This window comes from Ptychodera flava, chromosome 1, assembly GCF_041260155.1.
Source record: "Ptychodera flava strain L36383 chromosome 1, AS_Pfla_20210202, whole genome shotgun sequence".
Taxonomy (NCBI): Eukaryota; Metazoa; Hemichordata; class Enteropneusta; family Ptychoderidae; genus Ptychodera; species Ptychodera flava.
This window is the reverse complement of record NC_091928.1, coordinates 48,447,485-48,465,208: the sequence shown is the minus strand read 5'-3', so window position 1 is coordinate 48,465,208 and position 17,724 is coordinate 48,447,485. Positions and strand designations below refer to the sequence as shown.

General features: G+C 37.1%; 1 protein-coding gene across 1 annotated transcript; it reads right to left on the bottom strand.

The window, feature by feature from the left end:
* Nucleotides 1-9,632: 9,632 nt before the first annotated feature.
* On the bottom strand, nucleotides 9,633-13,164 carry LOC139140007 (tripartite motif-containing protein 2-like). The gene is made up of 2 exons (XM_070708999.1): nucleotides 10,542-13,164; nucleotides 9,633-10,380 (listed from the first exon to the last, which is right to left on the bottom strand). The coding sequence occupies exon 1, from the start codon at nucleotides 13,113-13,115 to the stop codon at nucleotides 10,920-10,922; it is 2,196 nt and encodes a 731-aa protein (XP_070565100.1). The 5' UTR covers nucleotides 13,116-13,164; the 3' UTR covers nucleotides 9,633-10,380; nucleotides 10,542-10,919.
* Between the last annotated feature and the right edge of the window lie 4,560 nt (nucleotides 13,165-17,724).

Sequence of the window (17,724 nt, the reverse complement as noted above, 5' to 3'; positions counted from 1 at the left end):
AAAGTAAGTATTTTGATTTCAAGTTGAACTTTACCTTCTTGGTAAAACCCTAATTCATGTGTTGAAAAAGTATTCATTTTAATAAAGTAAGTACAAAAACTTTGAAAGTTAAAAGTTGACCTGTAAAACTTTTTCAAAATAGAAACATGTTTTTGACAGAGTAATAATGGCAATATACTTATCATTCTTTAATATCACTTTGAAGCGAAAAAAGGGCTTGGTTATCATGAAAATCTCAATGCTTGTTGAGGTTCTTGTAATTGTTTTGGAAAACAATACTTTATTACTGAAAGTTCATTCATCAAAGACATTACATTACATTACATTACATTACATTACATTACATTACATTACATTACATTACATCACATTAAATCACATTACATCACATTACATTGCATCGCATCTCATCACATTACATTACATTACATTACATTACATTACATTACATTACATTACATTACAATATGAAGGACTCTCACTTTTTGCGGATGTCTCATGAATATTCATTCATGACCATACTATTTGTGAAAAAATCAGCAATATTTCTTTAAAACTGTATTTGCTTGTAGGTTACTTGCTAAATGTATCAACATTATAATGAGGATCATCCACCATACCTTCAAAATACTTTTTGTATCTTGTAAAAGATCTTAATAATTTTTTCAAATTCTGTTAAAAATGATGTTCTCCCTTGATATATTTTTTTCACTGCACTTATCGGTATATCGCCCTACATCGCAGTAAAACGTTACATCATCACAGTGAAAATCCGTGCCTGTATTTTTCTAATGACCGAGGTTGACATGTAATTGCATGCAACTGTGAACTAACTACGATTAAGGCTAACAACTCGGGGTGTCCTGCACCAGTTGAATATCGGTTTGAATTGAATCCAATTTTTCGATGTCAGAGCTGATAAGATTTCTTTTTGACACGCACTTTACGATTGGGTTTGGTTAGTTAGTTCATGTCATTGTGGCAATAAGATTCCTTCTTTTTTTGGACGCAACACCGTCTATTTAATATTTTGAACATGTTTTACATCAAAATTATTTTCTATACAAAAATTAACCCCGAATGACTTGACCATATTTACCAATTTTCCTGCACTGCACACACCAATACGGTATACTAATATACATGGAAATTAAAATGCTATTTGAATGCAAATAACGATAAATATGACAACCCTTTTTAAAACAGAATTGCATACTTTTATTTCCATATCATATGCCTAGAAACGTAAAAAAAAAAGTCTATCTTTCGTAATTAACTTAGACACAAAATGTCAAGAAACTTCTGGGTAAAACAGTTAAAAGGTTACAGATTAAACAACGCCCCTCAGCTATTTTTCTCCCCCCCCCCCCCCATCTTACGAGGAAGTAAACATACTAAATAGATCTGACAAGCACTCCGTCAAAAAGTAGGACTGTGGGCGCAATGATGTAAGTTGATTGCCCTTTTTAGTATTTAGGGAAGCACTTTGAATGTAGTGCTTAGCAAGCCGTCTTTGTTTACGGCCTGGGGGTTCCAGAAATCTGAGAGGGGGTCACTAAAAATTGAAAGCCACAAGGGGGTTGCTCAAAATAAGGAAAGAAAGAAGGGGGATTACTCAATTCTTGGTGCAAAATAAAATGAAACACCTCTCAGATTGCACCATTGCACACATTAATTCCTCAAACGTTTCGATGCAAAAGAGGGAACCCCCCCCCCCCTCATCTTGCGCTTTCCCCTTCGGGTATTATAACAGTTTTACTCAATAAAAAACAAATTGAAAACACCTTACAGATTGCATTAGACTACAGCGTTGCAAACATCAATTTCTCGAAATTTTCCATGCAAGAGATTGGGTTTTCCTCTCTGACACTTTCTCCCTCCGCCTCTTACATGTTCTCCCCTGTACTTTCAAAGTCCGCCCTTTCAGATATCCTGGTGAAAACCCTGTCATGCTACCCATCGAAATTAACCGACGCTATATTTTTGGATAATGGTTTTAGCGTGAGCTTTTATATCTATATTTTTTGTGTGGCATTGAATTTTACTTTGTTGGTTGCCCCTTTTTCCAACGTCATGAGATAACCAATGATAGTGTAGTAGGGTACATCACGATTTAAAAGGTCTTTACTATACCTGTATTTTTGTAAATTTACAAATACATGTATTGATATTTAACTTTTCACTCGGATTCGAAACGCGAACATCATAATGATCACATCATGAACATTTGATACACTCCTGCTACATGTCATCATAGCTTCTATTTATTGAACACTTGCTGACACACCTGGAACTATAAAACACAAAAACAAATGTAGGGGGCCTATTTTCCACTTTATAATATATACCATTCCGCCAATGCCATTTGTTCTTGAGAAGGGTTATATGTAGTAATCGAGCGCATGTCCAGTTTAATGCTCAAGCTTGGAATGTCTGTCACAATATTTTGCAAACGAACATTATTTATTTCTCCAGAAGTGTACGATGAGGGCTTCTCGATGAGAACATAACTTGTAGTTCGACATGTGTACTTAAATTTCGTCCCTTGCGTGTTGACAGTGAGGGAGCAAGCTCTTGTTCACGTACAAAGAAATCACGATACATTTCGCATGGCAAACTTCTCAACGACGATTAAAACATCATAAAATTATTTAGCGAAATATCTCAAAAAAAGTTATCTGTCATAATTGTGTTCAATTGTTTGTTCTTAATTGCCGTCAAAACACACTGAGTATTCAAGTTGATTTAACAATGTCGTTACTAGTAATAAGTGAAAATCTGGATGCTACTTGATGTCGAACATTGTGGAAATTCAAATACTGTTGCGGATATTTTAACTTATATTCTGTATTCTCTTTTAACCTACATTCTTCAGTTGGTTAATTCTTTATCAAGTTTAACGACATCCGTTTGCTTAACACATTTTATTGAGTGTGGCGATGTCATTAATATTAATTAGAAATGTAGAAAATATGCTTGAACTACAGCAAGAACTCATAATTTACTCAATACTTTCTACAGTGATTGACATGGTCTAGAATACTATACCACAAAAGTGGAAACGTCAATTTTGTTAGTCTTTTTTTGTCGAGATAACTACTTTACATTTTGCCATTTGACTTCCCAAAACCGATTTAAATTTAAATTAAACACGCCGAGCAAGAAAAAATCAAACAAATAAAAACAATAAATAAAAAATAGGCTAACAATACCCTTTGTCATGGTCTATTTTCTGTTTTAGGTGACGTTAAAGAAAATTTAGTATATTTCACTGGGAACCTCTCAGCAGACACGACAGTGACGTAGCGGGGGACTATCAATTGATACTTTGCTATTGGGGACGATCTTTGTCCTGCAGCAACCAAATAGGCAACACTGACTGTCAGTACTGTGAGTGAATAGAAACACTCCTTCATCTGCTCATTAAATATTTAGCACTGCTTCCCTTAAGTGAATATAAACGAAAATTTTAGTCGGTCGGTAGAATAACTGTTAGATAGAAAAATAGTTCCATTGGGATTGGATATTAGTTGAATGCAAAAAGACCTTGAATCTACCGATTATAGCAGCTATACAATTACCTTATCATCAAAGCAAAGAGTACTGCCGCCTGTACTGAATATACACTGCAAGTAGCACGATTTAAAACACAAATTGACATTGACAACAATTACTGTAGATTGAATGAAAATTCACAACTGTTCAAAGACACCTGGTGCGTGGAAGACTCCATTTGGGCACTGAACAATACTGATGAACTTTGTTTAAAATTAAAATTGGCCAAATGCTTATGAACTACTTCGTCACTAGGCATGAGGCGCTCTCTCAGTATCAAAAGGAGTGGTACATTTTACAAAAATACCTTACCGTCGAAAGCCAGCACATTGTATATGAGAAAGCACCAATATAAAGCTGTCCAGAGAAGACTTTTTGTCATGTTGCAATCGGGTTTGTAGTTAGCGATGTTGAGAGAGCGGCAAGTCACCACTCGGACTGTGACGAGCGATGATCTACTGGCGCATATCTACCTAATACTAACGTAAATGTACTTCAAATCGCATGGATACATGCCACCTTCATAAAATATGATCTCCTTTGATGAGTAATGGCACTAGTAATGAATCGAGTGATTGGATAATAATGTTATTTGGGGAGGTGACGATATGGTCACTGCGTTTACACAATTAGGAAAGGTTTGTTGTCGTAGACACCTTTTCAAAGTAGTATTCGTCCTTTCCGAGTGTTTGCTTTCATTTTTCACATGATCTTACATTCTTGTATACAGTCAATTATATGATTTGTAAGTATATGTTCTGGGTTTTTGCATGTCTGCCGAACTTGACCCCGTCACAAGATGGCCTCTTAAGATATTTTCTTTCTTCGATTAACACATCGCTGCAAAATCAAGATGACTTTTCTCCCTTTTTGATGCTGGAGTTAGAGTTTTTTATTCAGGGCATCTTTTTCCAAATATTTCTCTAAAGAGATGGACATGCATGAATGCCAGGACAGTGTCGTGTAATTTGGAAATCAGAGCATTACTTAATCACTTAAAGCTTTCGAAGAAAAAACATCAAGGAATGCTGATTCAAAAATGTACTTGCGAAAACTTCAAAATTGCAGTTTTTGCGGACAGTTGATGCAAGAATCGCCGATGCAAATTTATCTCCGCCAACTCAACTCGAATAAAATGTTCGAATAAACAAAATAATACCCGAGTGTAATAGCAGCGTAATGTGTCACTGCAAATTACAAGATTCAATTGCCGCGCTAAAAAAAGAGAACCAATCGAACAAAATGCTCTAAACGACCGGGAATCGGGCATTTAAATGTGAAAGTAGACAACCTAAATTCATCTGCTTTTCAATTTGTTGGCCTCAGTGTTTATGCATTCTGATATGCTTCCATTTAGTTTCTTGTGCTTGCTTTGATTCATTTTCTCCCCTGTGTCATTTTCAGATGACATCACCTTAATAAGAACTGTTGTGAGTACGTTGAACTCTGTGGTACAGGAAATTTTGTTGGAACGTTAAAGAAATCACTTCAAAAGTATATGTCGACAGTAGGCAAATGAAGATAAGTTGACATCGAGGAATATGTTGTGCTGTCAAAGTCAAAAAATTGTAATCACATAATGATGTTTCTTCATACAACTTACAGTTTACTATCAGTCTTGTTACGTGTACTGCCTTACAAGCAGAATTCTGAATCTATTTTCTATGATGCATTGTAATAACTACTTTTAACAAAGAACTCCATAATTCATCGATCAAATTACTAATTTAAGCATTCAAATAAACAAATTAATACCCGAGAATAATAGTAGCAGAATATGTCAATAATAATTGCCTTTAGAAAAAAGGGAACAAAGATAATGTTGTTAAAGGACTGGCAAATATTCGTTCAATATTAAAATAAACAACTGACACTAATGATATTTTGACAAGTACTTGTAGTCGACCGTGAAACAGGAAACCATATGTGTCATTTTCAAATTTGCAAACGAAAATTAGCACATTTAATAGAGATTATATACTTTCATGACTTGGACGAGGAAACAAAATTTAATCATGACATTACATGGCACTTCCACAAAATTCAACTTTGAAGAATGTTCACATTATCGTTCAGTTTACGGAACACGATATAATAACTACTGACCGTTTGTTTAACTCTGATACCTTTAGAGATGGTAAGGCGTCAACTGTGTACTAGGTCAGAACAATAACCTCTACATGCAGATATAAACACAAGACATCTAAACAGCTTCTCTCAGTTTCCGATAGACCGATTTACTCATTTTCATGCTCGATGTGTCTTTTGTGCCAGGTTTCGGGCGTTTACGGCAGTAAGAGTAAGTGAAGTTTGATTTGCCCTAACGCTGTACAGCAGGTAGTATCATGCATCGTAGGCGCTGTCCGGTCGATCACGTCGTATCTTCGTGCACAACTCTTTGAAGTTTTACGTTATAAATGTGTGATATCATATTCTAATTTTGATACACGGTGACATAATTGTGATTATAGTAACTATACCGTGACATTATATGAGAACAGTAAAAACACTCCGCAAAACTAATTTCCTGCTTTTTGTCATCATGGAGACAAAAGATTCAGGTGTGTTCTTTAAATAAAACGAAATATTTGTATAAGAATCGTCTTGATATACGGACGTTTCGATTTGTCGTTCTCTTACGTTTTACGTTCGACGTAAGCTTTTATCCTCTAAAGCTTCTATCTGAAATTTAACTTCATGCTCTAGTAAACCCTGCCTCTGCGCTCTGTCTAGATTTGCAGTTTGAACTTAAAATTTCATCAAAACAATTGCCATAAATGTGTCACTTGAATCGAATGGCATCAATCCATTCGATTACTTAAAATAAGAGGACACATTTGACGCAATTCCAAACTCAACTATTTCAGGATGTTACAATCCAGTTAGGATCTTTAAAGCAGGCTTCAACGATAGTTTGTTCGAAACAAGAAATACATGTACACATCCTGCTCGCAGTGAACCATCATATATTTCACTTAATTATGAAGTTTAACAGAACTTGTATAACTTTATTTTCGTACGAATCCCACCCAAGTAGGACAGAATCATGGTAGTAAGCTAAACGGAAACACATCAACCCTATTAGGTCACCATGCGGTAGCGCGATAAAAACTAGCATTTGGGTTTGTTGACTGAAACTTTAAACCGGACGCTTTAAAATATGATTCAGTCATATATTTGCAGTACCTTGGCGTTGCAAATGATCCTTCAATAGATCTCAATTTTCTGTCACTGCTTTGAAAATTAATAATAGCTGCATTGCTTCTTGTTTTCAAAACGACGGAAGAATAACACTGGCACTTCTCTAATGATGTTTACTGAGTGAGGCAAACTTTTTATGCTGTACGCCCATGCGGATGTAAACGTTTAACCCACTTGAACCACCGCATTAGTAGTCATCAAAATCGATTATCCAAATAAAATAATACAGCATATATCAAAATTGAAGTGGATAGACGCTTACAGTACCAGTGTTACGAATACAGAATTTGTACAGTTGAATTACAAACTTGACTCAAGTGACTGATTGGAATGTTTTATACCTTCTCCAGCCTCAAAAAAATTATATAGCAAATTGAGTGCAGCAAATTTCAAAAACTTTGCACAAGTAAACCGTCGTTTTTAAGTGTGGATGGTGTGGCGACAAGCCGACATCATCATTTGAATGCCTTTGGTTTCCATTGTGTCGTCATCATTACCTGAGGTGACTTTGAGAGTGAGGACTGACATTATTGTTTCCTCTTACTAGCAGAAAAGATTATGACCTAGGTATTTTCTCGCCAAGTTTGAAGTGAAATGACTTTTTTCCATCTCAAATTATGTTGAGCTATAGGATATTCTTCTTGTAGCAAAGTTGGTTGCTTCGAGTTAGTATCGTAGTGAATGGCATAGGCAAGTTAGTCTATATGTATAGTTGTGGGGACAAATGAACCCTGTAGATAAATCATTATAACTTCTCCGAGTTAATCGATTAAATAGCGAAGGAGCGGGTTTAATTTACTTTTCTGAATTGTGTGAACGGCTCAATATGTTCGTACATTTTAAAAGGCAAAGAATGCTAACTTTCGATGATTTTTTCACTATTTTTGTCATTAATATCAAACATACTTTCTTTTTTTCTGCTCCCCAAAGCAAGTTGACATATAGAGTATTCAGTTTGTCAACTCAGCCTGTACATGGGTAAACTGTGTTGTTACTTGTGACAAGTGAATTTTGGTCCGGACTGGAATAAAATGTAAACAATAAGTGCTGTTTACATACATAAGCGCTAATTTTGACGAGCTAAGCAGAGAGTGTCGACATTCTTCTATGGGGTTAGTAGAATAAGAACTTGCGATTGACACACAAAATAAAAATAATGAAAACATCAAAATTTAGCATAACTTTGATAATTCAGATTTCGCGATAAAGTTTGTACTACAGAAGATTTAAGCTTGGACAATTTGAGGGAAGAAAATGCATATTGGTAGAACGATATCAAGAATGACAAAAGTAAATAAGGTCTAAAACTTTAGGTACTGGAGGTCAACTATAGGAACAGGCTTGGCAGAGGAATGTTTCAACAGAGTCCTTCATGGTTTCAGCAGGTCTACCAATGTATCAGTTCATGAACAATGACAGGAAATGACTCAAGGTCAATGGAGTAGCCTGTTTCAGTCACTGCCACCACTCCTCCACATAATAGGTACACTGCATACATATAGGTTAGAGATTACAGAATCTCCAACTCAGGTATGTGGGCTGTTTCAGTTAATGCCACCACTCCCGCACATTTGCAGGATTTCCCCTTTACCTAATTTGCATATTTTGACACTGACATGTTCATTTTAACAACGTCACATCTCAACCCCTGGGTCTACCTGTACACCAAATACTGTGATGGTAGGTGCGGCGGTTTGGGAGCTTTTGCGTGTGACGGACATACATCCGCACATACATCCGCACATACATACATACATACATACATACATACATACATACATACATACATACATACATACATACATACATACAGACATACATACATACATACATACATACATACATACATACATACATACATACATACATACAGACAGACAGACAGACAGACAGACAGACAGACAGACAGACAGACGCCACCGAATCACCATATAAGCTCTTTTTGGTATTTATATACATACCAAATATGAGCTAAAATCACCAATATCCACGAGGATTTACTTGACTCGTCTACTTTTTTTGTCATTTTGACAGAGTCTCTTGTTGTTATTGAACGTCAAAAACCATTGAACCGATTGTTTCTGAACAGTTTCTCTTGAATTCAATATAGAATATTTATCTTGGTTTCAGTGAAATCAAATTGAGTTGGTAAAGAATAGTAATTCCTGTGAACGCTGTCTTCTCTTCAATGATCGACCAACTTCAGACGCGTTGTGATGTTGAAACTAGGAATAATATGCAAATATAAGACCATCCATCGGTAAGGGATGGCTCGTCAGGCCACAGGAGGGGTGACCGTTTTTCCGTGTACCTATATTTTACAAACCTATTTTTGGACTTGACATGGCCTGAATTTCATTCACCGAATATCCTTAATGTTTTTTTATTCCCAAGCAGTGGGCGCTTTGATTGCGCCCCCTACGACGACATGCTACCGATGCTATTGTTCAACATAACACAGAGGATGCACTCTGGACGTTCATCAAAGCTGCTGAGTGTTTGATAAAATATTTTGATTTCCAAGTGATCTTTTTTTCAAAATCGTCACAATCAAATGTTCCCAACCATCGTAATTGTTCGTATTACCGATTTCGTAACAGGGCAACAGATCTTTCAATTGTGTTACACGGAAAAAGTCTTGTCTCCCGCTCTTGGAAAAAAAAGTCCGCCCTTCTCGTCCGCGCGCTGATACAATAGAAAGAAATGCACATTGCAAGTATAAACGCTTAATATTATCTTTCTTTTCGCGAACTCTATCCTTGAGTACCAAAGGATCAAATACGACATTGTTAGTTGGAAATTTCATTTGATAAATGGACTACGTACTAATGAATTCATTTGTGCATGATCGTAAAAGAAGAAATGCAGACCGTATCTTCATGTCCACGATTGTATTACATGCATATGGTTACACATTTTCGGGTTGACTTACGGAAAGAGTACTAATGATTCATTTACATAAGCGTTTCTTTCTGAGAATCAATTCACAAAGATATAACCGAGTGAACAGATCATGATACTTCAAGCAAATCGTCTGCATATCTTTGCAGCTAGCTTTGCACAAATTTGGTCACAGTTGAAAAAAGAAAAACATCGAGTCATTCATTAAGAACATAAAAACAAGAATCATAACTGCAAGCTAGGAAAAACTTTCATTCATATTTCCATAAAACGCTTCCTGAAATTACACTTCCTATACAATTGTAACTTAGAAATTCTTCACCAAAATTGGCAAAGCACATGGTCAAAACACGCGTTAACCTAAGGGCGTGTCTCAACTTTGCAACAAGTCTCAATAACAAATTAATTCATATACACAGACATGTAAATGCATGGATGAGTAGAAAGACAAAACACGTCATATTAATGTTTTCTTGGCGAATGATTATTAACATTGTTTATACGCATAAATGCATTCATCAAGCAGTATAGTCAGGAGAACATTGTGTTGAATTGTGGGTGAAGAAACTATCGACGAGATAAAAATCGCACACTTCTCAAGATTTCTCAAGATTTCTGAAACTTCTCAAGATTTTCACCATCAATATTTCCTTTTCAGCTTTAATCACTAACAATATGACTTGGTTGATAACAATGACTTGTTTTCTTTGTCAGATTTTTCAGCTAGCTCTTCTGTAACTTTTTATTTGCATTCCCAGTGCCCAGTGTAATTTGCTGCTCCGTTGTTTTCAGTGAACCCCTGCTTTAAAAGGGTTGCAGCAAATAAATAAATAAATAAAATGAATTCTTACAAAAAAATTAAAATACCTGGTTCACTGGAGAACATAGCAACGGTGTACGTCATGTACCAAAATGTGAGAAACGTCGTCGATGAACGTTTAAAGGGGGGTAATCCCGCAAACGGGAATTACAGAAAAAAGTGCAGACATCTGGATAGCTATTCTTTGCCGCCCCATCAGTGAGAGCTACATCTCAATTTCAGTCGGGCGCAAACATTGAATATTATAATAAACGCTCTGAGATCATAGTATACACTAATCACAGCTAACAGGTACAATTACAGTCTCCTTACACATGGAAGATGGACCAGCAACATTGAAACGTGTTGTTGCCATTGGTTTTATTGTGTACGCGACTTTGTAATGAGTTGTCTTCACTTTCTTCGCCATTGTTCGCTTCAGATAAATGTACGTCTCGGTATTTCACTGAGAAAAAATCTGAACACAGCCATTTTCCTTATTAACCACAATCACATTTCCATATGGCTGATCGTTAGTTATACAAATCCCCGTTGGCATTTCGGCTCTTTCATTCACACTATCAATACGGCATACCAGTTTGCCGCTACTCTCATATTTCAGTACACAAGAAGAAGTTCCACGAACGCAAACGTACACATTTCCAGTTACATCCAACGCTATCCCCGCGGGTAGCGTCACTCGATCCTCACCAAAAGAATAAAGATACTCTCCCTGAGAATCATACACTTTAATGCCATTATTTTTGCGATCTGAAACGAATACCCTGCCTTGAATGCCAATGGCAAGATCTAGTGGACAGGCCAAGTGACCTAGACCTTGCTTTCCGAAGGATCTGCAGTGTTTACCATGCTGGGTGTAAATGTGGATACAGCTACCATCGCGATCTGCTACGTAAACTCTACCATTGACAGGGTTTATAGCAATGCCGAAGGGCATTGTCATCATGCCTTTTCCGAAACTTTGTATCACTCTCCCATCTTCATCGTGAACCAACACTTGACCACCTTTGCTATCGGTTGTGAAGACAACACCTTCATTCGACACTGCTGAAAAGCGTGGGTAAATTCCACTTGAAATATTAATATTGCTGAATTTAGTCGTAGATCTGTGTTTGCCATCGAGAGTAAATGTCTGCAGTCGGTGGTTATCACTATCACATACTCTTACTCCACCATCTCCGCTCAGAACAACGCCATACGGTTTCTTAAACTTGCCTTCGTCCGATCCATTTCCTCCAAATCTACAAATCAAACCTTTCTGTTGAATAACTTTCATGGTAATTGGTGAACCTATTACAGGTTTCTTGGACGCACACACCGAGACTTCGTGATCTCCTGTCATTTTGGCTCGGATATTCAAGTTCCATGTTCCGTCACCATTACTAGTTGATGTAATGTCTTCTTGGCTGCCGTCTGGCATCACAACAACCCCTGCAGGCACTGTCTCCGTAATATTCGCGTCATCATCTCTTGTAGCTAAAGTAAACGTGAAATCCTCATGAAGCCTGGCAAACTCAGGAATATGCGAGAAATGAAATTCGGTCTCTGTACGCAGGTTGCCAACAAGGTTTAAAGTTCTTGCCTTGCAAATATCATCACTGCGTTCGAACTTCATAAAACCGGTTTCGGATGGGTCAACTTTTGTTTGTCGATTCAGGAGTTCCACCATTTTCGAATCGATTCCTTTCTTCGAAGTCATTAGTTGTGTAGAGTTCCCATAATGCACCAGCGTTTCCGCATATTCTCGTGCACTTCCGTAATCACTTTCTGCAATCTCAAGTTCCTTCAACTGAGCGTTAAGGTTTTCTTTCCTTCTATTGTATTCGTCTTTTAATTCGGCCAACACTTTGTCACCATTTTCTTGAATCAGCTGCGTGGTCACTTCAAGTGTCTGTTGAATGTGTTGCCGAATTTCTTGATTTTGTATCTGGTAGCATCGATCTAACGATTCAGACATTTTCCTCACAGAAGTAATACTTTGGCTGATTTCTGTTTCTTTCGCTTTCACTTCGTCAATGGAGTCTCCTAATTTTTCGCTGTAGTCTGCAGCAGCGTCATCTAAACATCTCCAATTGTGTCCTGGTTTCGGATGACCAAGGGCAGCACACTTTACACAAAGCGTTAGACTGCATGTATCACAGAAATATTCGATGGGATTGATTGTATGGACGGTGCAATAGCTTGGTGGCTGTACAGAAGCGGGGTTATCGAACTTTGTGGTGAGGTACTCCTCTAAGGTCAATAAACGATGTGACCTGGACGTTCGAAGACGACCGTGTGCGAGAGAACAATTACTGCACAGGTCAACATCACATTCAACACAGTGTTTAACACGCTCACCTTGATCACATCCTTCGCACTTATATTCTTTGCTTTCTCTGTAGAACGCTTCGATCATGTCATTGACAAAGCTGTTGTCAGTAATACCGGAAACACCGCAACTTGGAACTTCATGTGAACGGCGACATGTTGGACAGATTATTTCTTGAGTTTTCTCTGCCAGTTTGGCCAGGCATGACTCACAGAAGCTGTGTAGACATGGTAGTAATTTTGCAGTCTTGTATCGCTCCGAACACAGACTGCACATGAGAAAATGCTCGTCGATTTCGTCAGGAAGCTGCGGATCTTTAGTTGCCATAGTTGACACCGTAGAATTATAAACACTGTGACGACACACCAAGGTTTGCAACAGCGCCGCCTCATGCTTTCGTGATGAACTAAGGTAAGTGTTTCCGGGTTCAGAAAGCGGTCTTCGAGTTAAATTTTGAATTTCGTTAACGTCGACAAATTCTCTCCTTTCCTGCCGTACCTTGTTCCGTACTAATATAAAACTACAATGACGACAAAAATTGTCAAAAATCTTTTTTTCTCGATTCATCAGAGAGAAATCTATTTTGTGCTCAGCAGAATAGTATCATTTGAGACGTACTCCCTAAAACCTGTTTAAATGGAAAAGCATTTCAAAATGTACCCAACATTTCAGTGCCACTTTAGTGTCAAACATACCCAGGTCTCTAAACTCTCTCCGCAAATCATCAACAGAAAATAGTTCGATAGTAATATTGGCCGAAATAAGCTACTTAGCAAAACTGATGGATGGTAAACTGACGTGTACTCTTATAGGAAATAATACAACAGTCAACTTTTCAGAATGTCATCCAAACGCGAATTACACTCACGCTAGTCAGCTGCTTCAGAATCTATTCGTCACTTCATCATCCGTAAACTTCTTTTAAAATTTCTTCTCGTTGAAATTACTCGAAAGTTGTCATTTAATGTTGTACGGATGATTTGATGGCAAAAGGCGTATTATTTTAAAGAGACAAAATCTCATTGCCATTTTTCATGAATTTTGTTTGATACAAGATAATACTTATATTGTTAGACATGTTGATACTGAATTATATGGGTGGCCATGCATATTTTCGACCCCGGTACCGGTTTTAGACACGATACATGAAACCATCGTGAAAATGAATTAATGGTCATGACCATTAATTAATTTTCGCCATGGTTCCATTGATCATATCTAAAACCGGGGTCGAATATATGCATGGTCATCCGTTCATTATCTTTCAACATGTCAAACAATATATTAGTATATCTTGCATCAAACAAAATTCATGAAAATTGGCCGACTTTGTCCCTTTAAAAGGCCCTATAAGAGATTGTGTGTATATTGCAGCTACAAGTCTAGCATGTGACGTTAATTGCAATGATCTGTTATTTGGCTTGGATCTGTTTGCTAAAGATCTACTCATCACAACGGCATAAAGGACAGTCATCCTTGCATCGCCCCTGTTTCTTGCAATCAAGTAACGTATAGTATGGTGGCCCCGACACGTCATGGAACTTTATTACTTTTGAATATAAACTCTAATTTTTCTTTACAACATCTTTGATATTTTGTAAGAGATTTTATTTCTCCACAGCAAACTCTTAATTTTGTACCGGAAACTTTATTTTTGGGAGAACTGTTTTGGTTAAAAATCTTTAACTTTAAAAAAAAATTTTAGTTTAACTTTAAACCAAATATTTGTTTCCTAACAGTATTTTTATTTTGTAAAACAGAAGTAAAAAATGTTCAAGAGTACCAACTCAAAACTCGTTTTTTCTGGGCACGAACTGTGTTACTTAAATGGATGATATAGCCCTCATGTTCTTAGAGCACAAAATAAGTTTTATATTCCCAAAATAAAATTAAATTCTTTGTGGAAAAATGATTTTCTCAGAGACTCAAATTGAACTACTTTCAACTAAACTATTTTTTTATAAATGGAGGGAAATTATTTTCTTAAAACTACAAAATTAATTCCTTCAAGAGATTTTTTTACAGTTGAGTACGATTTAAGGATTTGGTAAAACAGAATTGAGAAATAACGAAAACGAAAGAACGAAAAAATCAAACGTACTTTTCTTGAATGCGTCCATATAAATCCATCCTGCAGTGTATTAACGGTCTTAATCTTAGAGGGCGTACTGTCAACTATGCTTAAGACCGAAGACTGCCGTATGGTAACGTTTCGAGCCCTAGGTAATCCCTGCCTGATGGTATCACGCGCCTCGACACTGAAAGACTCAAACATTTGCTAAATCCTCACGGAAACTTGAAGCCATTCCCTATCATTACAGAGAACAGAAATCCGAGGTCACTGTGCAAGTCTCTGAACTAGAGAAACAAATTACCAAATACTTTATATCGACATTTGAAATTCAATATAGAAATCATGTGAGAAGCTGAAGGTACAATATTTTATGTATGTATGTATGTATGTATGTATGTATGTATGTATGTATGTATGTATGTATGTATGTATGTATGTATGTATGTATGTATGTATGTATGTATGATTTATTTATTTTTATACTCGTTCATCCATTTATTATTTTATCGATTTGTTTGTTGATCAATTATTTCTCTTTGCTTTAAACTCAATGGTAATATATAATACGTCGATTTCGTCATGATCATGAAGACGACAATTTACTTATTTATCTATATATTTATCTATTTATTTATTTAATTATTTATTTATCAATCATTTTCCTTTGTTTTAAACTCAATAGGAATTGTAAAATACATTGATTTCATAATGAGCTAAAAGACAAAAATACATGTGTAGAGCATGTTTTGATACACAGCGTGTTATTATATTTAATTCTGACGGCTTGTGTTACGTATATTTCCATGATACGCCGCCACAGTAGGGAGAAAGGCTGCCACTTACGTCACGATGAATTTCCATAACGCTGACAAATATTGGCATGTATTTTAACCTTTATTTAGGGTAATACAGGCAAATTAAGAACAATATAGAGTAATATGCGCACCATATGCTTGGTTTGTATTTCTGTGGTTTGATTGATCATGTATTTTACCTTCTTTATCGTGCATTTATTGATTTCGATGTCGATTTCCAGTGACTTCGGCACAAACAGCTTTGTCTGTGTCTGCCGTGTGACGGGACGATAGTTTGAAACCATCGGCAGCCTCTGTTGACTGAACAATCCGTCGTTTGGGGCGCTCTCTAGTACGCTACTACCTCCACATCCCCCCACCCCCACCCCCGCCTCTTCGAATGGAGCGTAGAGAGCGCCCTTGAACGACGGATTCAGTCTCCAGGCTACACTATGTTGAAACAGACACTAAACACAGACAATAAATTAAAAACACACCATTATTTTGAGGAAACTAAGAAGTGTTATTAGTTAAGTCTGAGTCCGACAATAGGGCCATCTTTTCATTAGGTATTTCGGAGGTTTCCATATAACCTTTATTGAGGAATTTCCGAAAATAGCAATCGGTAAAATCTTCGACCTTCGAGAATGACACCTCGGGACGTTTTGTGGGGGCATATTTGAAAGCTCTTGAAGAAAGAAACATTTTTCAAAAATCGAAAACTTTATTTTTTACAATAGAGTTAACACAGGGATGGCGCGCCAGCTCGGCCGCGCCATTCTGAATTTCAAATATCGGTAAATAATGAGGCTATTTGTTTCCACAGTACTAGATTTTACACGGTAACCCCTAAGTTTTATCCTCGATGATGACCGTAGAGGTGAGGCATTGCTGGTGATTCGACTGTGCAGTAAGCCAACCACGCACATGTAACAAACCGATGTGCTGAATTTTCAGCAGTAAGTATTCGGCACCAGAACCATCAGTGAAGCTTACTGTATCTGTAAAAATATACCCACCTATATGCATACACCATGGAGCACGAGGTGCATGGTAGAGCGCTATAAGAGACATTGGCCGCTGCATTGGCCACCATATTCCTCAACATCTGCGGGCGGGACCTGGCGCAATCAGGGCATGTACGCATTCTTGACTCGGACAGTTTTGCAGTGTTCACGGAGTTTGTGCAACGAAATTTGAACATGCCCTATCTACTGAATATTGCTGTGGAAATAAAAAAAAGTATCCAGGCAAGCGCTGAGTTGTAGCTGTGGCACTAAATAGTTTGCAAATACGGGTCCAGGTAAATATGGCAGGACAGTTATCAATGACATTGATAAATAAGAGTTGGTCCCCACTGATGTGCAGTGTGAAGTCGATATGTCTTGTGGGGGAGTTTTCTATGATCTATAAAGCAAGGAAATTCATCTCTCGTACCCTATCTTTGTTTTCCATTCTGTGCAACTTAACATGCGATTTGAAAGGCAAAAACTCTGCAAATGTTACACTCGAGTACGACAGAGGTACGTCGGCAAGGACAAATTTAGCAGCACAGGCGTTAAATGCACAGTTAAAACATTTGATCGTCGTTGATGTGGAAAGCGATATCGACATACCTAACGAGGAGCAAGTGATAACATTTTAGAAATTAACCCACCATACAGAACAAAATGTATTTACAGGTTCAGCCTAAATCTACTAAATCAATCGCAAAAAATGATGTCAGTATACATGACGTGACTGATAATGCTATTATATGAACGTTCCCGACTATGCGGAGACTTGTTCGACTTATTCTTATTTCAAAGAGGTCGCTTTTCTCTACATATCACGGAATATTCCCCTTCTTATTATTTCCTGTAGTTTGAATAGCGTCATAGCATTATTTGTCAAACACAAGGTATATGGTCACCGGCCATATATTGAAACGACTTGAAACTGAGAAGACCGGTGCGGTTCTGATAACCCGACCAACTACAATTTTTACCTTAGCGCTAAAATATGTACGCTAAAGTTAGCGTGAGTAAAATAAAAAGTCAAAATCACACATGACCAACATTCCATGACA

Coding starts and splice junctions, on each gene's coding strand:
- LOC139140007 (XM_070708999.1), bottom strand. CDS start 13,115: ATGGCAACTAAAGATCCGCAGCTTCCTGACGAAATCGACGAGCATTTT.